This window comes from Antedon bifida, chromosome 1 (genome assembly GCF_963402885.1).
Source record: "Antedon bifida chromosome 1, ecAntBifi1.1, whole genome shotgun sequence".
Lineage (NCBI taxonomy): Eukaryota > Metazoa > Echinodermata > Crinoidea > Comatulida > Antedonidae > Antedon > Antedon bifida.
The window spans coordinates 22,780,327-22,807,209 of NC_136226.1; the positions used below are offsets into that span (position 1 = coordinate 22,780,327).

Below are 26,883 nucleotides of genomic sequence, written 5' to 3' on the forward strand. Positions count from 1 at the left end.
TAATAACAATATTTAAATGCACCAAATATAACCATTAAATGTGATTACTGGCGCTAAAGTAAAATCAAAGTGAAAGCTTTTAATAACCGAAACCTATGTTTATGTGAACTGGATTCTACTCGGTCCGTTGGGAACTGGCCATCCAGGAAAGTTTAAGCCATGGCAAACTAAAAGCTTTCAAGTTAAAAATTAGGATTATATAAACTAATACCTTCGTATTTTGCGATTTATTTGTGACTGATTCCGATTTAAACAATTAATTTATGTTATGGCCTGGTCGAAAATGTTATCTATATCTATAACATGATTCTTAAATTAAGTTAGGGGAATTTAGGGGCTTACTGACTCTGTGTATGTATGGTGCGAAACATTGTTCTTTTCGTACTTAACTTAAAATTAAAAAAAATAAAAAGTTTATTTTATTCAATAGAATAGAGGGCGCAGTTTGAAAAATCGGACAGACGTCATCCCAGAGAGCAGATACCTTGGTTACTTGCAAAACAACGGAAAAAAGGTGCACAGCAGACAGGTTTAGAACTCTCTGTCTATAACCGTAGAATTCAACGTGTTTCTAAAGATTAATGTTATAATTATTTGCATCTATCAACCGATTGTATTACGATTCAATATGGTAAGATTGAATTTGTAAACATATTCAATGAAACAATTATTTTAGACCTTCCTCGATCGCGATTGTGAGGAGCCGCCGGTCCCCGCCGGCTTACTTACCTAGGCTAACTAGGCTAGGCCTAGTAGGGCCTAGCCTAGGCCTACTACTAGCTAGGCTAGGTCTACCTCTTTATTATACGTAGTCCTAGCTCTAACCTAGTTAGGCTAGTTGAGCTAGACGGGGTAGGCAGGCCAAGTGTAATAGGAATAGGCCTAGGCCTAGACGCCCTACTAGGCTAGCCTAAAGCCTTGGCTAGCCTAGGGCGTCTAGGCCTAGCCTTTAGTAAAGGCTTATTATAGGTGTTATGCGCGATTTGAACGATTTGCGCAATTTGAAATTGCGCAAAAAAATCCTTGCGCAATTTCAAATTGCGCAAAGAATTCTTGCGCAATTTGAAATTGCGCAAAGATTTTCTTGCGCAATATTAAATTGCGCAATCAACTTTCGCAATTTCAAATTGCGCAAGAATGCGTGCCAACGTCGACGATCGGTTAACAATAATAATTTATTGGAAACTAATAACTCAAAATGAAACATAATAAATGCGAAGATAACATGTGTATAATACACAGCATAAATGGTATACACAATTAAATAATATTATCACTGTAACTTGAAAATCATAATAAATGTAAAAATAACAAAAATTAATGTAGTGAGTAATACACAACATAGTCTAACGCCACCAACGTTTAGACTTGCTATCAAACAAACATAGCCTAGCCAGTAGGCTCAAAGGTCTATCTTTGGTAGAGTAGTATTAGCCGCCCGCCGTGCCCGCCGGGAACACCGCCGCTTCGTTTTCCTTCGTCGGGTCTTCGACGGTATGCTAACAATAACAATATTTTCACTACTAAAATAAGGAAATGCGATATTATCTTTAATTTTGAATCATTCTTAGAAATTACTATAAAAATATGAGTGTGCATGATTTCACAATCTGTCGAAAAACCTTGCGCAATTTGCAGATTACTTGCGCAATTTAATACGTTGATTGCGCAATTTGAAACACATGTTTCAATTCAAATTGCGCAAGGAATTGTTTGCGCAATTTTAAATTGCGCAAATCGTTCAAATCGCGCATAACATAGGCACTACTCTACTAGAAGGCCTCTACTCTAGGGCAAAACTGTAGAGCTAGTTTTGTAGGCGACCACTACCACCATCCCAGTACTTTACTATGATGGGTCAGTCTAATTACCGAAAACAACCGTAAACAACCAAAAACAAACCGAAAACTAAATAAAAAATCTAGCCTAGCCTAAATACCGAAAACAAATTTGTATAATATTTTTTTTAATGTCGCCCTCTATTGATGGGTGTTTCTAAAGCTAAGACCATACAGAGAGAAAACCGTGCACGCAAAAGCCAAGGAAGACCCTATGAAATGGTAGTGTGCACAAAATACAACTCAAAATCGTACAAATTCAATGAAATACATCGTACTTCGTAGACTTACATTTACTTCTATAAACACATTTCGTTTTTAGTCTTTTCAAAAACAAACCATGATTTTACCTAACTTTGCGTTTTCGTCCCCGGTTTTAAGTGAATACTGAAGTGATTAAGGATAAAAATTAACCCTATAATTAGTATTATTTCCAGGCCTAGCCTAGTATACCAAGGGAGCTCTAGGGCAGGCTAGGCCTACTGTGTTTTTTGTATCCCTATTTGTATCTGTTCCCTAAATTAAGACTGTAATTATTGCTAACTACTCATTTCAAATTTATAGGCAATGATGCGACGAAATCTCACTCATGCACAACAGGAGAAAATGTTGGCAGATTCACGACGCAGGGAAGAAGACAGGGAAGACCACTTAAAAAGATTGACAAAAGAAAAAGTGTTGGAGGCAAATATGGAAAGTGAGGAAAGGGTGGAATCAAAGCGTTATATTCGTAGATTGCAACAAGAACAAAAAGAACGTGAAATGGAAGATGCCATCATAAAAGTAAGATTAATACTGTTTATATCCAGTAGTTTTGTCATTTATTTTGTTTACTGATCAAACTTTTTTTTTGAAGACTAGAAAACTATTAGATAGTCTCTACTATAAGATCCTATTCCAGATGACATAATTGATAGAGAGACCAAAATAAGTAAAATATACTACCTTTCAACCCTTTGGTTATCAAACCTAGCTACCAGTTGAATTGACTTGTCGATTTTATGGGTCGTCCTTGCATCCATTCACTTTGCTTTTATTCAATTTCAATATTCCAATTGTTTGTATGTTTTCTTTATGTATTTAAATGTATTGTTGAATGGATGCTAAATGAATAAATAAATAAAATAAAGTATTTTTTGGGGTGAGAAAGTTTGTTGTAACAAAAAAAGTGATACCGGTTTAAATTTTCTCCAAAACTAAGCCAATTACAAATTTCTTTATCATGTTTTAGTCTCATGAAATGAAACAGTTACGAGAAAAACAGATGGAACAAGAAGAAAGACTTGCTATGGAACTTGAACGAGTGAAACTAGACCAATTACGTGATTCCAAGATGAGACAACAGATACGTGAGAATAGTAGAGAATTGAGAGAATTAGAAGCTAAACTTAGAGCAGGCTATATGAACCGTGAGAGGGCAGCACAACTGGCAGAAAAAGAAGCCATGAACTATGAAACAACTGTAAGATTTTGTTATGCATTAATATTGTTATTATTCAAAATGAAATGTTACCGTGTTCATTGTTTACGGCCACCAAATGAAATTGACCACAGGGTATTTATTTATTATACATCTTTAAAGAGGATCACCCATGCAGGTCTTCATGAAAAAAAATGATGTTAAGGGTCCTCTTCATGATGGAAGAGATTTTTGGGTTTAGGTTTATTATTTAAAGGGATCATTTAAGGTTAGGTTGACTCTATAGGGTAATATATTTTGCTTTTCAAAATCACCCGGAGAAGATGTATTTCCAATAAGTGGAATCAGGTAATCACTAAGAAACTAAATATTTCAAATTATTATGACTATAGCGGTAATTGTTCCTGTACTTGGGCAAAATTTTTGTTTCTAATTTTTCTTCTTTAACCCTTCACCAGCTGTTTTTCTTTCTAGTATGGAAAAATATATAGAGCAAAATAAACTCATTGCATATTTTCTTTTCATCATTAATTTACTTACTTAATTATCAAAGAAACAATCCTGTGCCTAAATCTTCAGAAATAACTTATTATATATTTAAAGATTACATTTACTGGCTATGCTGACATAAGATATCATATAAAAATATAAAAAATAACGAATATCAATATAAAATTCATAAAAAGGGGGAAAATTGCAAACACACCACAGGCAATACAACCATGCAAAGATTGTTACCAGTTATTGTAAAGGCGAAAGATTAAAATAGATCTCTTTGAATATTTCCTGTTGGGAGGCACTAAGATCTGGGCCCGTAACATATTTAAAATAATCAATTCACTGTAAGTTTGCTGATGATTGACATTTATGATGTCTTGTAACTTGTAGTAAATTAAGCAAAGGTGTTGACTGATTTTGCATCCTGTTACAGATACTTCAATTGTGCATTTAAGTATTTGTAAGTGACACACTAATTAGCAAGGGTGTGACTAATTGTTAAGAATAGGTGTTACTGTTATTAACGCCCCTGTCAATTCAATACTCAGATGAGATTTTGGGACCGTCGAGCATATGCTAAAAATAACTGAACTTATGTTAAAAAGCACATTTTATATTTTTCTTTTAAAACAAATTTATACTGTAGTCTAAAATCTATTATTTGAATTAATAATTGTATACAAATAACATAAATTGTCAGAAACTTCAATATTAAATATGTGTTATTTTATGTGCATAAATGTGTTTTATATTAGTATTATTAATTAACATATTAAATAATATAACAGTTATAAGCAATAATAAATTGATAGATCTATAATTATTTGTTATTATTATACAGTGTTTATGCTTTGTGAAAAAATAATGACAATAATTTTTACACATCTAATTCAACTGAAAGCCTCCTAATTTTTAAGAAATAGAAAGAATAAAGATTTGGTTCTGATAGATTTATCCATTTTACATACTTTGTGCATATATATATATTAATATCTATTTATATCAGTTTTTAACATCTTTTTTTTAGGAACTGCCCTTGAAGGATGGGTGACTCACTGAGTGATAATTAATGATTATTTTTTGACAATTTTTCTAGGCAAGGGATGCTGAAATTTCCAAGCTAATGAAAGAGGAATCAGCTCGAGCAGATGAAGAGGAACAAAAGAAGCTGAAAGAACGATGGCAGGAAAGTGTACAATACCAGCAAGAGTTGGAAAAACAACTGGAAGAGCAAGAACGCAAAAAACAAGAAAGTTATGAAGAGTTCTTGAAAGAAAAGTTAATGATTGATGAAATTGTTCGAAAGATTTATGAAGAAGATCAAAGGTAAACAAATTTGTATTAAATAACATTTCATCAAGTAAGAGTGCAGGTGCATTTTAATATAGTTCAACCTCATTTAAGGGGACACCCTTGGACCGGTAGGTGATTGCAGCTTATGAGGGGTTCAGGTGATAGAACGACAAACACTTTTGTTCTATAATTTGGAATGTGTTAAATACAATGGGCCTCTAACCGACCTTTCAAGGCATTTTTTAATTTTATTTACGTATTTCATTAAAATAATTCATCTTTTTCTCAATAATAGAGAAAGGGAACTTTACCTTTCAAAACAACAAGCAACAAAAAGATATATCGATGAATTTAAGAAAGCTAGAGATTTATGGATGGATAAAGAAAGGGAACGCATGGAAGAGGAAAACCGAAGAATATTGGAATTTGCTAATGCGCAGCGGAACAGAGAGGAAGAACGAATGGAGTTCAAACGAGAAAGAGAAGAAAAGAAAGCTGAAGTGCAGAGTGCCGTAAGTAAATCTCATGTATTATTTGTATAAATATTAAGATCACCTTAGAGGATAGTTGTAATTGTCCAGTCCTGTGTATGTGTTTGTAAATTGTTGTTGTTGAGAATATTAATAAAACTTAGCCATACAGAAATAAATAGATTTTACAAGTTTAACTTCTTTTGGTGATTTAAAATTATGTTTACTGTTGCCCATCTTCTTGTTTTGACAAAAAAATGTGTTGTTAATTTTACAGCTTAGCCATAAAATTGCCAAAGAGAGGGAACAAGAAGAGGAAATGGAGAGGGTGCGAATGGAACTATATTTGGAAGAACAAGAAGAAGCGGAGAGACAAAAAGAAAAATATGAAATGGAGAGAAGAGTACGTCAACGTCTGGAGTTGCAGACTAGTAATCGCCAACAGTTACATCTCAAGCAGCTTCATCAAGAGGCACAAAAACAAGAAGAGGAGGAGTTTAGAAAGCAGGTGAATATAATGTTGTGATTAAAGGTAGCACTGTGAAAGGTCGTAGTACTATAATCACTACAAATTACCACTTTAGGGTTAAATGATTTATAGTACAGTATACTTTTATGCATCAAGCTTGTTTTCTACATGGGGTCCAGACATTTAAGTCAACAACTACTGAATATTTAAGAAGATGGTTTAAAAAAATAATTGTGACAATAACATGAAAGGAATTTGGGAACATTAATTAATTTAAAATTGAAACACTACAGTTTAATATTAAAGGTGGTTCCTGGGTTGAAAAACCTTAGCTAGGGTCAAAACAAACAGATCATCAGATCAGATTATAGGAATAAAAACAAAAATATGTATTTAGGGGTGTGTCCTCCTCAATATGATGCATTGTTGAAATTTGGAATTCCTGTTGTTGTATAGACCAATGATGTTGAATATATTTTTATTTATGGCTGATGTCTATCAAAGTTTAAAACACCTTGGTTGGTCCTATCATTGATAAAGATCCAATGCCCACCTTGACCAGAAGAAAGGCAGAGGCAGATACTAGATGCAGGGCTGCCATAAGAGTCAGCAGTACTAATTTCAAATGCCTGATGGGATCCAGCTCCATTTATCCTGATGGCCTCCCATTGAATTTCCAACTAAGCCCAAATTGTTTAACATTGGTGATCAGACGAGAACCAGTGTTTCAACGTTGAATTTCTTTTTGGCTTATTGTTTTTGTCTTGTTATCAGATGCTGGCTAAATTTGCAGAAGATGATCGCCTAGAACAAATGAATGCCCAGAAACGACGTATGAAACAGCTTGAACACAAACGTGCTGTTGAAAACCTTATTGAGGAGAGACGAGCACAATTTGCAGCTGACAAAGAGATGGAATTGATGGAACGAAGAGAAGAGGAAGAACGTGAGAACTTCCGTCAACAAATTATTGAGGAAGAAAGACAACGTCTACTCAAAAAACATGCTCAAAAACTGCTTGGGTATTTGCCAAAGGTTAATATACACATTTTAATATCTAGTAAATAATATCATATAAAGTATGTTTGTGCTACTGGGAAATACAGTAATTTTAGGAGTAATGGATTCCCTCTACTGTACCCCTCTAGCTGTGCTGAATTGCACGCAGGTGTGAAGAAGCCCTCTTAAACGGTCTCTCATGTTGTACAGGTGACCGTCAACGTTCATTCACCTGTCCACAATGACAGGACTTGAAATGAACATCTTCCTAATGATATGTTGTCCTTTAATACACCAGACCTTCACCTTTAGGTATTAAACAAGAACTACTGTTATGGACGAAGACAGTGATGAATCTGCACCAATTCCATGGCTATATGTTGCGGCGCCCTTTTGTGATCATAAATAACACAAAATATAGCTTTTCTAATTACCACTATGAATAGTGTTGGCTTTTTGGCTCCAGAATTAGATACTATTTTGGCTCCAAAATGTCTCAATTTCTTCTTTCAATGTCATTAACAATGTTTTTTGTTTTTTATTTCAGGGTGTTATTCAAAACGAAAGAGATCTTGAACTTTTTGACGATGACTTTAAACGGCATTATAGTGAACGAAAGCAAGATATGTTTGATAATTATTAAAACAATTATTAGAAATCCTAAAGGCTTGTACAAAATTGTCTAATTTAGATAGCGAAACATAAAAAAAAATTTAAATTAATATTATAGCTACAATTTATTTGTATATAGGAAATATTGCATCAGTTGTGGCATGTAAAATCGTATGTGTGGTAAATAAAATGTTTATATTTCAAATATATGTATACCTAATGCTGTTTGTTGTAGGAACTTTTTTTAAACAAAAACTTGGCCGATATCACCATTTTATCATTTCCATTTTCGAATGTAGAAGCTTCTTTGCTAAATGATTTTTATAAATGAAATGCGAGTATGTATGTGTGCATTCAGATCATAGGTATATTATATTGTTTTCTTATATTTTTATAGAGCAGCAGTGATAATATTTGGGTCTCAAAACATTCTATTTTCACTTATAATTTTCACTTATAATTTTCAAATTCAATCCCTTTTAAATTAATGTTTTGTTATAGATAAATGTACATTCCAGATTTACTATATTTTGTATAATTGCTTTTGTATTGTATCTTCTTGAGACACAGGCAGTTTTCATTGAAATGGTCATTCATTAAAACTAATGTGGATGAATTTAGCAAACTCTGATATTTAATACATGTTGGGGCGTCAACACATGTGTTTTGTATGTATGCGCTCTGATGTGTGATAACTCCGGAGTTTCGCTCGTTGATGGGGGTATATATGAAAGTACATGAAAATTTATAATTTTCTAGAAAAAGTTTGAACCATCAATTGAATTTTGATAATCCTTTGATGTTTCCTTATGTGAATAATAATAAAAACTAACACATTGAAACAATTTGCATTGGATTTATTATCACCAGTATAGAAATGTCAATCTCACTTATTAGCTTGCCCACAAAGCAAATTGAAGAAACTACTGTCTTGGTATTGGGCGCAAACAGGGGAGTTTTGTTCTATTACAATACTGTATACAATATAACAGATATATTTCAACCATTTGTGTAGGTTTGATATACTGCTCTTAAGCTCTATCTACATTCAAACTTTATGGGACAAAAAAAATGTTATGTGCCCATATCACTACCATATTTGGGCACATCACACTTTTTTTGTCGAACTAGTTTGATAGTGTAGACAGAGTTTTAGAAGATCACACTTGTACATATAATTGCATAGTTTGCAGAATCTTAGTGGCAAGCAAGTCGCATGCATATAGTGACAAAATATTTTACAAATTTGTGATACCAGAATTGGATATTATTCCCTCTTGGATAACTACACCATGGACATCTTACCACCTGGAAAGTTGTCCTAGAGGGTAGTTGTCTGGGTAGTAGTTGTTCTAGGGGGTAGTTGTCTGGGTAGTAGTTGTTCTAGAGGGTAGTTGTCTGGGTAGTAGTTGTCCTAGAGGGTAGTTGTCTGGGTAGTAGTTGTTCTAGGGGGTAGTTGTCTGGGTAGTAGTTGTCCTAGAGGGTAGTTGTCTGGGTAGTAGTTGTTCTAGGGGGTAGTTGTCTGGGTAGTAGTTGTCCTAGATGGTAGTTGTCTGGGTAGTAGTTGTTCTAGGGGGTAGTTGTCTGGGTAGTAGTTGTTCTAGGGGGTAGTTGTCTGGGTAGTAGTTGTTCTAGGGGGTAGTTGTCTGGGTAGTAGTTGTTCTAGGGGGTAATCTAAAACTGTACTGTTTGAATCCAAGAACCCTGTATAGCATCTTTAACTGTTCTTTTTTCTTAAAATGCTACAACATACAGCTTCGCCCCTTAAGTCCAACTGCCATATACCATTTAAAATTGTCTTCATTGACTTGCTTTCACTGGTTGTGGATATGACTTAATCGCTTTTCTGTAGTCCAATAAATCCTCTGTATGTTCTGGTACATATGTTTCTCGTATCACTTTGAAGGCTTGTATTGTGGCGTAAGGAATGTTAGTAATTGGATCAAGATATTTGGCAGGTAGTCGTGTAACTGGACAAATCTGCTTGCCATGGCTTCGGCTCTTTTTCTTTGGAAAGTATTCATCAAATGTTTTTGTGTCACTAAACGTGATAAAGTTTCTCGAAAATTTCTTCTTTTCAGGTGGAACTTTTACACTGTAAACAAATAATATAAAATCATTATTTTTAAGTAATTTAGTGTTAATCAAGTGTATGTAAACATTGTTTATTCAAAATGGAGACAAAACATAAAATAAAGCAATTAAGATACAGAGAGGAGAAATGTTCTTTTCCCACAGAAATCTTTCTAAGGTCTTTCACCATCTCTTTAGAAGCTCTAGACATTTTTGTCAAAAAAATAAAGCTGGATCAAAAAGCTGTGAATGGGGTCAAAGTAATAATTTTTTAAGAAGAGTAAGATGACTTTCCTATCTTTTCAGAATTGTATGCATGGTGTCATAGGTCGACACCCTTACATCAATTAGCTTCCTACTACCTTGAACATTTTAAATAAAAAGATGCCTGGCAACAAACAATAGAAATGGGTTCTGTAGAAACACTACTTTTTCCAGAATTTACTGCAACCATAGAACCTTTATATAACTTCTTAGCTATTAATACATGAAGCGTGCATAATGATGATTAAAATGTAAAATAATACATGTACAACTTACTTGCTATCATCCTTATCCACAACCACATCAGTAGAATTAGAATCTTTAATCTCCTCCACAAATGGCATTGACATTGATCGGTATTTGATTGTGGGACCCTTGTAAACTTGTTTTGTAAACTTCTGTTTCTTTCTACTTGCTTCCAAAAGTTGGTATGCCTCTGAAATTGTTAAATTGAAAGAATACATTGATATAAATAAATAATTGTTACTTTCAAGACGTTGAGCTTATCAGTTCAGCAGTTATTGGTTGTTTTGCGTTAAACGTCTTTAATTTATCATCAAGTTGACTCAAGCTTTACACAATTAACACTTTGACTGCCAGAGGTTTTTCCAGTTAGAAACTGCCACCGCCAGCGTTTTTAGACCAATTCGATGTTTTTATTAAAGCTGATTGAAACCATGTATGTGATCTGATTTATATGTAATTTAGACTAAAATAATCATAAAGATTTTAGCTTTACAATGGTACCAAGAACGATTTTTAAATCGCAATATGTAAATCGTAATAGTAAAATGAAAGTAACCCACTTTTTGAGTTTTTCGTAGTTTCGCGCAAGAAAGTCGAGATATTCGCGATTTTGTGCAAGGCATCACAATATGAAAATATCGTCCGGTGAGATCAACAAACAACAAAAAAGTTACTTACACGGCACCGATAGGCCTATAAAAACAAGTTATCACTAACAAAAAATGTATTACATTTTATAAATCATAAATCTTACATCAATGTTTCGCCAAAATCCACATAGTAAAGACACCAGTCCTAGTTAACCAGGCCTAAAGTTGGTCCGGAACCGTTTTACGACTAGGCTAGGCCTAGCCTAGCCTAGATAGTAAACTGATGATAATATCCATACCATTTCAAAACAAGTTTGTTGCGTGAAACTCGGTCACTTTCAGTAAAACACCAAAACAATTAGGGTATACATACAATAATAAAATTAAATACTTCATATTGAAAATGACTCCATTATTTTTTATTCAGATAACAAACAAACATGTCAATCCACAAAAACCTTTGTAATGCTTCGGCGGCATAGCTAGCGCGCGACCGATACACAATGCGCCAAGCCATCGCTCTACGCGCTACTGTGATGCGCGGTGTTTGTTATTTCGACAGGTACCATTTTGACAGTCGTTCGTAACCAAATTAGTTACTTTCAAATTGTAAAATATTGACGGTCCAGACCGAATATAGTGTTCATATTTATAGTATATACCAACAATTAACCTATCTACCGGATTTCGTAAAAAAACGCGAAAAACAAAGATCTTCGTGTTTGGCAGTTAAGCGTTGTGTTTCCAAAAACGAAGATCTTCGTGTTTGGCAGTCAAAGTGTTAAGGAGTGATAAAAGAAGAAGATACAAGATGACTATAATATTATCCTCTAAACCTCTTAACTTTTTAACTTAATGTTCTTCTATGTTCTATAACCATATTGTAAAACATGACATGCATTTTAGATACCAATTCTCTACCAAATGTGTACTTACTGAGAGAAGCAATGTTTTCAATTTCTGTTTTCTTAGCTTCTTTAAGAAGTTCTTCCTGCGTTAATCGACGTACTTCTGGTGCATTCTTCTTTGACACTTGCTCTTTCATTTTTTTCGCTTTCTCTTCACGTTCTTTGATTCTAGATTTAAATTCTGTTACTCTTTGTATCGTAGATCTCCTTGATGATTTTCTCACTAAATATAAATGTTAAATAAAATGCTGATAATTTTAAGTATTATTATAACTTTTTTAAGTAGGTTGTAAAAAAGTTGTATCATTCTAAATTATAAATATGTAAGTCAAGAATACTCATTAACCAGATCATGGCAAATTATATATAAATTTGTATTTCTACTTTCGATCTTCAAATATAACTTCTAAAATATTATTTATTTATACTTTTTTACTCTTTTTTCTGGTGGAACTAGCTCTGGGCTTATTTAAGTTGTACATTTTGTAAATCTCATTTTTTTGTTATGATGCATCTTATGAAATTTAAATTAAATTGATAAGCCAAAATACATTAAAAATCTTGAAACATCCTCAATCTCAACACCTATTTGTTGCCATTCTATTTTTCTCAAACCGTTTTAGTATTCGATAATTCAGGGGTAGAAAAACCATTTCTACTACATGTAAAAAACAAAATATTTCATCTTTTCATCTCCATGGATAGCAATACAGGATGCTTTTTATGTTAAGTACCCAAGCTTTTCACAAACACAGGATGCACTTATCTTAAGAAAGACCATATGTTTTAAGAACTAAAATGTACTTCACCCTTCCAGATTATAATCTATAGGAAGTTATTTTGGTCTCCATAGGTCGCATTCTTTTTAAGCTTTCCTTGACATAAAGTAAGATTATCATAGCACGGAAATCCCATGTCTCTAGAGGGTGCTTTCTTCAATCAATTCACTCCCTTTTGAAGTTTCCCTCCTAATAAACATGTACACTGCTTAAGGCAGGAAGCAAATCAGTTGCTATACATCTTTATTAAAAATCTAATGTTAAACATATGAATAAGCTGGGATAATGTGAACATGATTTGTTCAAAATCCCAGCTTAAAGAAGAAATGTCCCAAAAAAAATGATGAATGAAAAGATTAATATTCAAAATCAAACTTTGAATAGACTTTAAATAAAGTCATTCACTTCCAAAGAAAAAAAATATTGGTCAGATGTTTGCCCCACTCGGAATTTTGTACTTTATACTAAGTACATTGAAAACAAAAAAAGTAATGTAATGCAAGTTATTCTTGGGTAGAATCCAAACCCACGCCCTCCAGATCACTAGCCTTCCGTTCATATAGTACCACTATAGACCATCAAGCTTGTGCTGATGGCTAGGGGTTTCGGATTCGAGCCCAAGTAAGCAGCAGGTACTGCACCAACAGGATAATAAGTGCTTTTAACTACTGTGGGTAGCTTTGCTTTAGGGAGTGGAATAATAGGTGAGATGTTTGGCTCACTCTGACGTAATTTTGTACGTTATACTAAGTACATTGAGAACACTTATTCTTCCATTAGAGTATGGCAAACATCTGACCAATTACTCAACTGCCTGACGCAAAGCTACTCCACAATAAATTCAACATTAGGGGGACAATAGATCTTTAACTTTAGTATGGCAAATTTGTTAATTAACTGGTTGCAACTTGTAAGTTTTAATTTAGAGTTCTTGATACATAAAGAAAAAACAGGAACCACTACTAAAAACTTTTTAAAATGGTCAAATATAGAATTTGGCAAAATTCTTATATAAAAACAGTAGTTAAATCGTTAAACCAGATGCTATTATAGTGATTCCTTAGAAAATTGCATGTACCACACTTACAAGATGATGATAAACTTTGCTTGCTTAAATCCGTGTCTATTCTCTGGGAAGATTTCTTCTCAACAATTGTTTTCTCTTGATGAGGCTTACTACTGCTTTTTAGTTTTGATGGTTTTTTGACAGGTTCCTAAATAATGAATATTATTAATACATGTAATAAAATACAGTACATGAAGCTGAAATACAGTACACTTGAGTGGCTTTTCTTAACTAATAAGCTTTTTGGTCTTTCATCTTCTACCTTATACAATTTAGGAACAACTCTTTCTTTTTAGTCATTTTTTCTTACCTTGCAAACAATTCTTTTTTGGTACCTCATTTTTTATTATTCTATAAACTTTTTTCTTGTTGGTCCTTTATCTTTTCTTACCTTACATTAGGTTTCAGGTTTAGTAAACAGCCCCTTTCTTTCTTTTTGGTCTTTCATCTTTTTCTACCTTATAAGATTTAGTAACAACTCTTTTCTTCCTTTTTGGTCTTTTATCTTTTCTTACCTTATAAGCTTTAGTAACAACTCTTTTCTTCCTTGTTGGTCCTTTATCCTTTCTTACCTTATAAGCTTTAGTAACTCTTTTCTTCCTTTTTGGTCTTTTATCCTTTCTTACCTTATAAGCTTTAGTAACAACTCTTTTCTTCCTTTTTGGTCCTTTATCTTTTCCTACCTTATAAGCTTTAGTAACAACTCTTTTCTTCCCTTTTGGTCTTATATCTTTTCTTACCTTATAAGCTTTAGTAATAACTATTTTCTTCCTTTTTGGTCCTTTATCTTTTCTTACCTTATAAGCTTTAGTAACAACTCTTTTCTTCCTTTTTGGTCCTTTATCCTTTCTTACCTTATAACCTTTAGTAACAACTCTTTTCTTCCTTTTTGGTCCTTTATCTTTTCTTACCTTATAAGCTTTAGTAACAACTCTTTTCTTCCTTTTTGGTCCTTTATCCTTTCTTACCTTATAAGCTTTAGTAACAACTCTTTTCTTCCTTTTTGGTCCTTTATCTTTTCTTACCTTATAAGCTTTAGTAACAACTCTTTTCTTCCTTTTTGGTCCTTTATCCTTTCTTACCTTATAAGCTTTAGTAACAACTCTTTTCTTCCTTTTTGGTCCTTTATCCTTTCTTACCTTATAAGCTTTAGTAACAACTCTTTTCTTCCTTTTTGGTCCTTTATCCTTTCTTACCTTATAAGCTTTAGTAACAACTCTTTTCTTCCTTTTTGGTCCTTTATCTTTTCTTACCTTATAAGCTTTAGTAACAACTCTTTTCTTCCTTTTTGGTCCTTTATCCTTTCTTACCTTATAAGCTTTAGTAACAACTCTTTTCTTCCTTTTTGGTCCTTTATCTTTTCTTACCTTAAGCTTTAGTAACAACTCTTTTCTTCCTTTTTGGTCCTTTATCCTTTCTTACCTTATAAGCTTTAGTAACAACTCTTTTCTTCCTTTTTGGTCCTTTATCTTTTCTTACCTTATAAGCTTTAGTAACAACTTTTTTCTTCCTTTTTGGTCCTTTATCCTTTCTTACCTTATAAGCTTTAGTAACAACTCTTTTCTTCCTTTTTGGTCCTTTATCTTTTCTTACCTTATAAGCTTTAGTAACAACTCTTTTCTTCCTTTTTGGTCCTTTATCCTTTCTTACCTTATAAGCTTTAGTAACAACTTTTTTCTTCCTTTTTGGTCCTTTATCTTTTCTTACCTTATAAGCTTTAGTAACAACTCTTTTCTTCCTTTTTGGTCTTTTATCTTTTCTTACCTTATAAGCTTTAGTAACAACTCTTTTCTTCCTTTTTGGTCCTTCATCTTCATCATTTGATTCTGGTTCATCATCTTCTGATTCACTAATGTCACTGTCACTTGATGATTCTTTACCACTTGCTTCACTTTCATATTCATTGTCATCAACTTCCTGTCAAGTACAAAATACCTATTGAGTAGACTTCCACAAGTCTCAGACTAGTTATTGTCCCTTTTTATGTAGCGCCACCAGCTCATAGTTATGACATGCCATGTGTGCCAAAATGTTTTTTTTAAAGAGAAATCGCTGTCTAGAACCTGACTACTTATTGTGAATCTTCTCATTTCCAGGGGCGCACAATATTTTAATTTATTAATATATTGTATAATAATTTATTAATATTGATTTAAGAAAGACGGTAGGTGTGCCCAAGTGATAATGGTGTTCCCATGGCCCTCCTTGTACAGTGTTCACTTGTTTTTTCAAATTATGTTGCTTTGTGTGGGAAAATCTGAAATACCATAAAAATTCCTTGAATTCAATTTACATTAAATAAATCAAATATTTTACAAAAACTAAAATGATAGAACTTTCAATTGTTAGGCATAGGAGTAAAAAGCACAGTACACCACTAATGAAATTCTACAAAAAGTCACTATGACTGAAAATTTGTTATATATTAGTAATTTACCTCTGAAAATCCACCATATGTTGTTTTATAAAAGTCATCCTCATCCGCTTCTTCAGCTAACATACGATGAAGCCTGTTGCCAGCTGTAACACGCTTCTCTCGACCACCAACAAGGCTCATGTTGTCTACAAGAGCATATAAAAATATAAGAGTTTAAGAATTAATTCTTAATGATCTCAATGTTTGGTGCGATTTCAATGACTCCGCTCAATACATACATTTTCGTCATTTAGATTTTAAAGATGTATTGTCCCCCTGAAAAAATATTTCTTAACAACATTTTTGTTGAATATGCCATTTTAATGTCACATAATAGTTGCCTGAAAAAACTGCAATTCAAAAAACAATTTATTTGTATCATGTTTTTTTTCTATGGAAGTGATTAACTTTATTAAAACTAACCTATTCAATGTCTGATTTAATTAATCTTCATTTTTCATGTTTTTGGGGGACAATACATCTTTAATAGAGAGTATACGTCTGACTGTCTTTTATTTATGCAACAAATTACGTAAAAGAAAAATTGATTACTATCTAAATATTAATTTTACAGATACAGATTCCTTTTAAATATCCAATATAATTAAATTACAGTGATCATATCTTGGCTTGCCTAAAATAAATATAAAAAAAGGAAAAAAAGAACTATCTAACAAATCTTTTGTTATAATGTCGTATCCCAGCTGGGTAGAACGAGTACTTGTAACGGTCCATCTGTGCATTCACCACCCTCATCCTACCACTTCTAACGATTACGGAGCTGATAATGTCGCCATGGAGAGTATGATTGATGTCTTCCAATATGGCATGGAACACATCGGCAAGCTGTTTGATGTAGAAAGAGTCAAGCGTTTGCACAGACGAACCAATTACTTTCCCCGCTCTACCCAGCAACGTTACTGATATTCCCTGCACAGCTCAACATACAACAACCCCAAACAGGTAACATCACAGATGAGTAAAACATTCTACAAATATCTGCTTTACCCCAAACGAACCGAGTTGGGGAGTAAATTTAATCATTCATTGTACAACTCGGGGATCTCGTGTACAGAGTAAACGAAACAATACGGTACCTTGTGTTGTGCTACAAATGGTAGTATACAATGAAAACAAAATTTGATTAGGCCCGGACGATCCATTTTTGTACTTATCACCTTTCCAGATTACACATACTGTACTGATATTTCATCTTTCAAAGTTTCACCATACAGTTAAACCTCACCTCCTAGGCCTAGTTAGGAAGGAGGTTTATTTAGCCAAAAAAAGGTATAGAATAGTCAGTTAGGTCTTCATTCACATTTTCTTGGCCGAATTTCCTTCTAGGCAAAAAATACTTACTGTAGTAATAGGCCTAGCCTCTAGGCCTACTACTATACTCTAGCCCTAGCCAGCAATCCCTCTAGCTAGTAGCCTACCTAGCCAAGCTAGGAAGTATACCACCGAAACGAACACCGAGAAAACTCAGCACTACAAATTACAAAACAACGGATAGCCTAGGCTAGTATTAGGCCTAGGCTCCCGGCTACTTCTATGGCGCGCCTACTCTACTAGGCTAGTAGGCCTAGACTAGGCCTACTACGGGATCCGCCTACTACTACTAGCCTAGGCCTAGTACTAGGAGTGAATACAGGTCAACCCGTACCCATGCCAACTCGTACCCACCAACTCGTACCCAAAATGTTGGCTGACCCGTACCCATCATTGGCTGACCCGTACCCAAGTTTAATGCTATTTAAAGTATATTTATATATATATTACCCAGTTTTATTAAATTTTTAGATACCAATCATATGTTCGATATTATAATGGCAAAAACTATTGACCTAAAAAGTATAATAATATGTACAGACTCGTACGAAAAAAGCACAGCTTTCATCGTACTTGCATACGTCGTATTTGGTCAAGTTAATACTTGAGGGCGCTGTTTTATATGGCTCTGTGGAAGATGTCAGTTGTCGGCTGTGCTGTATTCTATTTTTTTTCATTTATGAGTTATTATTATTTTCTACGAATAGTGGTACACGGAAATTGAAATACCCACTAGTCTGTGATGATGAAAACTTGAATTATTAAAAGTAAACATGAATATCTTTTATACATAATTTGTATTTTCATTTTATTTTACAGATAATGAAGTAATGTGCTTTTTGAAAATCGTTTTAAAACGAATGGTTTTTGTTGTTTTGTTAGTTTTGGAAAATATTAAACTGTTTTAACATTTCGAAAATATTTAATACATTTTTAAGTAGTCACTCGTATTTTAAAATCACGAAACTATTTAAGTGGATACCAGCCTCATTGCTGCTATGAGCATTTAGTAGTAGATTATATTATTGCCGTTTATCTAGTATACAATGACGGATGTGAGAATAATAATAAAAGGTAACCTCCAATAATTTAACATTTAATTACAAACGACGACATTTGCTGTTATTACGTTTTCATTTTATAATGATTATTACTGTATTATTATTATGACTAAAAACCGAAATAAATACTACTAAAACTTTAAAAAATCATCTTATCGCTGACAGATACGTACGGTACTCAGACACGTGTAGGTAGGCCTTCAGAACGTTTATATTATTTTAGTAAATAAGACGACATTCGTTGCCATGGAAAAACGATCGTAGTTCATTCATTTGTCTTATTTGACACATTATAGAATGCGTATTTTTTTTTAAAAAAGGGAATCCCTCGTCAGCAAAAACACGTAGCTGTAAGTTATTGAGGAAACATCTACCAAAAATGTTTAATTACCGTAACAAACAGATAATTTTACTGAATTATTTAAGAAAAAATAAATAGAAAACGATCATACGCCACATTGCGTTGTCTATTTTTTGACACACAAATGGACCCGTACAAATGCGTTTTTTTTAAATATTAAAGAGGAATCCCTATTCAGCAAAAACACGTACCTGTTATAGAAGAAAATCTGCCAAAATGTTTAATTGCCTTACAGTACGACAGTACGTGTGGGCTATATGATCATTTCACTGAATTATTAATAAATAAAATATATGGAAAACGATCATACGTCATTACTGAGTCGTCTCTTTGACGCCCTATAAATGCGTGTTTTTTATAATAAAAGGTTAATCCCGGTCAGCAAAAACACGTAACACGAAATCTACGAGTAATTCGACCCCATAGCCCTGCAGGCTTTTTGCTTAAAACAGGGCGTTAATTCAACCAATTTTAAATATACCAATACAATAGAAATAATAATTACTTGATCGAATGTAATCAGGGAAGATAATTAGAATAAAATAAAAGAATAAAAATTGATAAGTATAAAATTATACGTTGTTGGTACTTTACCTGGGCTTAATTGAATTGTAATACTAACTATACAACAGTTAAAATATTTTTTTATTAATTAATGTTCTCTTACGTAAATAAAAAAGGCACATCAAACATATTTTTATAAAACTATAATACTACATTTAAATAAATGTTAACAAATATATGCCTAATTAAACGAAGTTTACAATCAAATCAATGGTAATTTTTATTAGCACACATTTCACCGAGACCTGTAAAATAAAAAAACAATTTAAATATAAAAATATTCATACGGCAAAAGCATACCACTAACTAGTTTTGCGCCGATCAAATCATTACAAGTAATTATTCAAATCGGGTACGAGTAAGCCAAAAATGGGTACGGGTAAGCCAAATAATGGGTACGAGTAAGCCAAATACTTGGGTACGAGTAAGCCAAATATTTAGGTATGAGTTGGCATGGGTACGGGTTGGTTTGGGTACGGGTTAGCCACAGTGGGTACGAGTTGACCAATTATTTGGGTACGGGTTAGCCAAGTTGGGTACGAGTTGGCATGGGTACGGGTTGGTTTGGGTACGGGTTGACCAGCACCCCTAGGAGTAGTAGGCTAGGGCCTAGCCTAGGCCTAGGCTAGGCCTAAAACAACAAGCGAATCCAACAAGCCTAGCAAGGCTAACATTTAACTATTGTAAATTTTCATTTTATTTAAATATACCTGTTTTGTTATATAAGCCACAACAAATGTTACATATGTAGCCTAGCCTTTATACAATAGCTTCCTAGGCCAAGTAGGCTTCTACGCCGTGACTTTCTGAAAAGCTCGGCGGCACACACAGCACACAGACAGCCAGCCAGCCAGCATGCAGAGGAGGAGAGAGGATCGAGCGAGCTTTACTTCTATGGCACGCCAATTATGCATTTATTAACTTCTAAAATAAAATGTACTATGTAACTGAATTAATTTATGTTTGTGAAAATGAATAACTTTATAATCATAAGCCCTGTGCATATACCTACTATTTAAGTTTGAATGAATCATGCTTAAGGCGAATGTAATTTCAATACCGTACCTTAAACAGATGGATAGACATTCTTCCGCATAAATACTCTCTCTGAATTTTGTAGGCCTATTACATTTTGTAATGTCATCTTTAATCAAATCGACCAGGTAACCGTATTGGTGAGGCGTCATTCGAAAATAATTGAAAACTCATCTTCATTAACCGCCAGATTATGCTTTACCAACGTTTCCCCTTCTGGCTAAAATTATAGCGGAAAGAATTATATCATCACTATCATCTGATGATGACCACCCAGAAACGGCTGCCATTTTAATGAAAATAACATTTGACACCGATGTCATGATGTGAGGTCAAGGAATACGTGACGGAACGTTCGAATGTAATAATTCCGTGAATGTTTTTCACGGAACGGTAAACGGGCGCGTCATGTTGAAATGAACGGCGCCGTCTTCCGTTCCGCGATACGGAACAGGTGGGAATGCCCTTAATCACTACACTACATAATCTGATAACATCATAACAGACATAGTTGTTAATAGTTGATCATCAAAAAAACAACATTTTAAATTATTACATTCGAATGTTAATTGTAAAAGCAAAAACCTCAGATAAGATATATGGGATCGAACCGGGGACCTCCTGCGTGTTAGGCAGATGTGATAACCGCTACACCACGGAATTTGATTAGTACATAACAGACACTTGTCAACAGTTGATATTTTAATATTTCTATCGTCATTTCTATCGAAAGTGATTCCGCCCGGGCTCGAACCGAGGACCTTCTGCGTGTAAATCCACTACACCACGGAAACGGATTGTCACACGTGACATAAAGTTGTGTATATATTTTACTTTCCCTTTTTTTTCATTATTTGAACCTTTCTTTTGTTTTAGGAAGCTATTGTGTGAAGCCAGTGGAGCAGATTATTTGTGTTGCAGAGAAGGATTGTGCGAGGAGTTTGCTGATTGGAGGAGAAGTATAAGAGTTAAGTTAGGGTGTGAGTTGCTTATTGGTGGAGAAGGATAAGGTGGTGGTATGTGTATAATTGAGGGAATTTGGAAGGAGATGAAAAATGAGAGGAGACAGAGAAGGGGGAGATGTTAAGCAAGAAAGGGATAGGTGAACATTGATATGAGAAATTAAGACGTAAAGTAGAAGAAAGTAATTGTGTTATGATGATAAAGCAGAAGCATAAAGGAAATAAATGAGATACATAAAGTAAAATAAATAGTGAGATGGAAGTAATACTATAAGGCTGTACTTAAATGTAGAACTGTTAATTGTTGAGATTACTGAGGATTAATTGAAATTGTGTATGTAAATTGAAGAAAGAAATAACTGTTGGAAATAGCAGAATTAGTTGCATTTAAAGAATTGTTGAAAGTATTGAAGAATAACTTTACGTGGAAAAGGAGAAAGAAATAATTGGTCGGGGAGAGCGGATTGTTGGAGTGCAGTATATACAGAGCGATATCAAGAAACATTTTAACTTTATATTTAATTTATTTAGATGTCAGAAACTAGTTGCACTTTGAAAATTAGTTTGAGAATTATAATTGGTAATACCAGCAAAGCGGGAGCAGAGGCGTGCAGAATCGTTTTTAACTTTCATCTTTCTAATTTGTTTTTGTGTCAGAAACGGATACGGGAGAAGGCAAGAAGTAACGATATTGTGGACCTTTATTATTCGTTTAATTATTCATCATCCTGGGATATTATTGTATTAATGTATTTGAAAGGGGGGTTTCTGGGATTTATTGAACAATAAGAAGATTGTTGATATTTTGTCTGGAAGCATTGGGAAATTTGGGGAGTTGTATAAATTGTGTTGGGAATAGGGATACTGTAAAGGGCGATCATCGTTTGAGAATTGGTTGGGTTTTTTTGTGGGGATTTTTTTTTTGGTTGGGATTATAAAGGAAAGAATTGTTTTGCCAAACGGTATTATTAAATTTTCTTGAGTTGTTTTGAGAGTTGTACAGTTGTGGCAGATAGACCCGGGTTCAATTCCCGACAACTCCCAGTTCACTCAGCTGTAAATGAGTACCTGGTTGAAAATACTAGGGAGAAAAAAGGCGGCGTGGAAAGGAACTGGCCACCCTACCACATAATGCCGAGGCTTAGTACAATGAGCTCCTAACAGCTCATTCCCCTACGTTCAGAGAACACGGGACTCACCTACCTACCTACAGTTGTGGCTATTTATCATTGTTTTATACCGCTGGGTCGAATCAATTTATTATGTCCAAATGAGCCGTGGTTGCGACTGTGTGACACTGATATCAATATTAAATACATAATTTTAGATTTGCAGAAAAAACTAAATTATTTTGTTATATTTCTATTTCTTTTTTTTTTGTAAAAAGCGCGGATAAAATAAGTTTACAATAGATTCCGCCCGGGCTCGAACCGGGGACCTTCTGCGTGTGAAGCAGACGTGATAACCACTACAGTACGGAATCTGATAAGATCATCTTATACAATAGTTATCAACAGTGGATTATCAGAAAAACAACATTATATCATTATTATATTCACATGTTAATTGTGAAAAAACGACGGATAAAATATAGGGTGAGAGTAATCCTGCCCGGGCTCGAACCGGGGACCTTCTGCGTATTAGTCAGATGTGATGACCACTTCACTAGAGAATCTGATTAGATCAAAAAAGACATAGTTGTTAACAGTTGAATATCAGAAAAACAACATTATCTAATTATGATATTCACATGTTAATTAAAACATTTAAAATTATGTACGTAAACCTCTTAATAGCACGTGTACTGTCTTTTGTAACCAGTTTTTCCCTACACTACTTCAATGCTCAAACCCGTGACCATGTTAAGAACTTAATGACAAGATGTTGAGGTGTCGCCTCTATTTTGTTAATATTCCTCAGGCCAACAGAATAGACCACCGAATCATGATACGATACACAGGGGCATAAGCCATATCTCCCAGCGGTGCCTGTCTCCTCTCTTGTAGAGGACTCAGTTACAGTAACTGAAGGTGACTAGAATAAAATTATTGATATTGTTGTATCAATATTTTTTTAACAATCTTAATCCCCAATGATCAATTTATTTAATATTGCTGTTCCAAATCACAATCTGAGAAATACTAGACATACATTTCAATTAACTATTCCTTTTGGGTGATTAACAAGTTCCTCTCATTTTATTCACGTTTCTGGTCCTTTATTATGAAATCATTTAAATTCTAGATTGTTAACTCTTCATCTCTTTTTTCCTTTCGTAAACAATTTAAAAAGTACCTTTTATCATTGTATATGCATTGTTTTATTCTTAATGAATGATGTCATGACCAAGTTTATTATATCTATATAGTTTTATATTTATATATAAATCTAAAAGCAAAATACTGAAAAAATGACAATGCTGTGGGTATCAGTGGCTGGATCTCAATGGAGATACAAAAAAAAGCGAAAAGCTAAATCAAAACGATAAAGTAAAACAGCCAGAAAAGTTAGCAGAGCTTTCAGGCAACACTAGCCTTTCATCAGTGCAAGCCCCCAAAGACTCAAATGTCATGTCACATCTGGTATTCCATTCGCAGATGATAGCATGCGTTTTCGTTGGAACGCTGTCCTTCACAAAAATGCATGTCAACTCAATGAGATCCAAATTGGCAATTGCCGCAAAATGATCCTTAAAGAGTTTGACGTTGAAATTCACTATAGAACCAAGGAGTTAAAAAGAGAACTTCCTGCATCCGAGTTTCAAAACAAACTCAGGATTATCGCCAATGATTGCCGTTAAGCAAAGGTAATGTCCAAGAGGGGACATCACAAATTTGGTCTACCTGCAGACTTGGTCATTTCAACACAAATGACTCTACCTTCGGATGATTTCAGGGCTTATAGGAAACCCTGCAGAAGGTTCTTTCGGTCGGCGCACAACAACTATATCTTTGGATATGGAGTCCCTCTCCAGAAGATTACGATCACGCAAAACGATGCCAACGTTAATAAATTTACACCTGGAATTCCTGGAATCCACCTAAAAATCTTTTTCCAGCTTTAGAAACATTTATTCAGGCTATTGAGGAGGATGTTCAAAACTACATCCCTGGTCCAGATCAACATGACAATCTCTCGAAACAATAGAGGCAGGCCGTTGCCAAATTTCGTCAGCGTTATCATCATTAAACCCGCTATGGACATCACATTTTACGAAGAGGAGTCCTTAAGACAGCTAAACAATCCTCTTCATTATGGTAAACTTACAACAGATCCCACCCCGGAAATTGCGGATAAAAAGGTGGCAAAATCTGTTTCTGTGATTGTAAAAAAACACTCCATCGATTGAGATTGGACCTCATTTGGCACAGGTTAATCCAGTTCAGGCAGATTTTATTTCCTACCTAAAATCCATAAAGCAGGCAATCCTGGTAGACCCATTATTTCGGGCAATGGCACTGCTACAGAGAAAATTTCTGAATATGGATGATTTACTTAGACCATATATGTGACTGATCTCCCTTCATATATTCAGGAATCCACGGACTTTATCCGCAAAATTAACCAAATTCAAAATTTACCTAATAATTCTGTTCTACATTAGATGTTTCATCGTTGTATAGGCCTCCTAATATCCCTCACGAAGAAGGAGTCGACGCATGCATTTTAAATTACAAACAAATTATTTATGGGACAGTATGAGATCATCATCAACTTTTTTTTTTCTGTATTATTCTTCTTTCTTTCCACCCTATTTTTGTCCGTCGCGTTTTTCTAATACGTGTAAACATAAAATTTCGTAACTTTGTCAACATATCGAAATTTACGTGAAGTTGTGCACCTCTTATTTTTTTAAAACGTCAGAGTTGCGTGACTTGCGCGCGATTTTATGAATCTCAATGATTGATCATAGATTAAAAACCAAACGTAATTTTGTATTGACACTTTGAAAATTTAATTCATATCAAGAATCAACTTTCTGTGTTTCACACAAAGTTACACGCGCACGCGCATTTAAAATGCGCAAAATTAATTTTTAATCAACTTTCTATGCGAATCATGGCATTTTGCGCATGTCAAAAATGCGTGTGAACTTTTTTACGCCGCAACATGTTTTTTTCACTTGAAAAGTAGCAATCGAAAAAAAAAATAGACCATTTCCACTTGAAATGACATCATATTTGCGCGCGATTTAGTTAAAAATTTACAAAATATTGTAAAAATCATGCCTATTTTTAATCTATTATATAGCTCCTCAAGATCAACCGTGACCCCAACTTGTTTAAACATATGCAAGTAGATACGTTGTAGATGAATTCATGCAAAATTGTTACCTCTCGGATGTTATGACATCATCGTATGGCCAACCGAATAACAAATATAGGATTTTGGCCTCATTAGCCTATATTACTTTACAAAAACCTAATAAAGAAATTAAATTAAGTTAAGAAATAAAGTTTCAATAAAGTTTCACAACTTTGATAGGGAATATAATGACGAGAAGAAGGTAGCAATTATATTATATAAGAAATCGTTCAACCCTAGAAAAGAGAAATAATTAGGAGCTGATAAAAAAAAAAATCTGTTGATCATTTGACATCACCATATAAAAAAATGTCCAAATATTACTTCTTTTAAAGGCTAAACAGCCTCATAGCTATAGTCGTCTTCTGCAATACTACATCCATTGCAATAATTATATTTGAAAGTTCTTGCAACTTTGTTATGATATTTTTAATCAAAAGTTCTTTGCGCAGCATTTTGTAGTTCATTATGAATTCCAGTTCGACCTAATTTGCTGTAATAAAGCTGCATTCCTTACAGTAGTAGGCACATATTATTGAAATACAATGCGTCTTTACTATACAAAACACCAAAACAAGTCTTAATATATACATTAACACTTATTTAACTGTAGGACTTTCATTACAAAAGTTTACTTAGATTTGATAGACACAAGTTGAAAACTAACAAGGGACATAAGTTACTACTGATAAATACATTCTGAAAATTAGCTTTTATAAATTCAACCAACTACATATTAGAACTTTTTTTTGGTGCTACTTTAGGCTCATATGAAGAGTTTTTCAAGGTTTGGTCAAAAATGTTGTTTTAACCATATAACTAGTAAGGTTATAGTAATTATGATAATAAGTATGATATACTTTCTCTGTCTTGAAAGACTGCTAAATTTTCAATTCTTCTCGATTTCTTGAGTCCAGTCAATATTTTTTCATTTTGGTATATTTTTGGGCTTTCTTCCCCGCGAACACTCCTATTAAGGGGAAAATTTCGTTTTTGGCTTATGTATCCCCTGAATAGTTGTACCCCTGACATCCTAACTGGAAAAATTGTTGGGTCTCGAAGGTGTCCCCTTAATAGGCCTATAGGCCTAGTAAGTATTAAAATCTACAAAATATTGCTAATTAAATCAGTATCATTATTTTAAAAATACTTAAGGTCTATTTTACACACGCACATTATTTTGTTTCATTTAAAGTTATTATTTGGACGCATCATTATCAACAAAGTATGCCACTGTTATAAAAGTTTCAAATAAATTATTAGATAGAGCATACTGTACCTAATTGAAATTAGGATAGAGTAAAGTCATTTAAAACGTGAAG

At 33.8% G+C, this 26,883-nt stretch overlaps 3 protein-coding genes and 1 non-coding gene across 4 annotated transcripts in view; 1 reads left to right on the forward strand and 3 right to left on the reverse strand.

The window, feature by feature from the left end:
• LOC144853156 (uncharacterized) overlaps window positions 1-26,883 on the reverse strand; it is a 195,577-nt gene that overhangs the window by 127,949 nt on the left and 40,745 nt on the right. The gene's annotated exons all lie outside the window — the stretch shown is intronic.
• On the forward strand, window positions 479-8,384 carry LOC144845692 (meiosis-specific nuclear structural protein 1-like). The gene is made up of 8 exons (XM_078703123.1): window positions 479-631; window positions 2,403-2,621; window positions 3,070-3,300; window positions 4,853-5,082; window positions 5,345-5,561; window positions 5,797-6,027; window positions 6,763-7,023; window positions 7,535-8,384. The coding sequence occupies exons 1-8, from the start codon at window positions 629-631 to the stop codon at window positions 7,628-7,630; spliced, it is 1,488 nt and encodes a 495-aa protein (XP_078559249.1). The 5' UTR covers window positions 479-628; the 3' UTR covers window positions 7,631-8,384.
• Window positions 8,442-20,129, reverse strand: LOC144845795 (vacuolar protein sorting-associated protein 72 homolog). Its single transcript, XM_078703240.1, has 7 exons — window positions 19,970-20,129; window positions 15,963-16,087; window positions 15,290-15,442; window positions 13,547-13,673; window positions 11,709-11,903; window positions 10,213-10,372; window positions 8,442-9,694 (listed from the first exon to the last, which is right to left on the reverse strand). The coding sequence occupies exons 2-7, from the start codon at window positions 16,080-16,082 to the stop codon at window positions 9,400-9,402; spliced, it is 1,050 nt and encodes a 349-aa protein (XP_078559366.1). The 5' UTR covers window positions 16,083-16,087; window positions 19,970-20,129; the 3' UTR covers window positions 8,442-9,399.
• Window positions 22,667-22,739, reverse strand: Trnav-cac (transfer RNA valine (anticodon CAC)). Its single transcript has one exon. It is a non-coding gene; the product is annotated as a tRNA-Val (tRNA).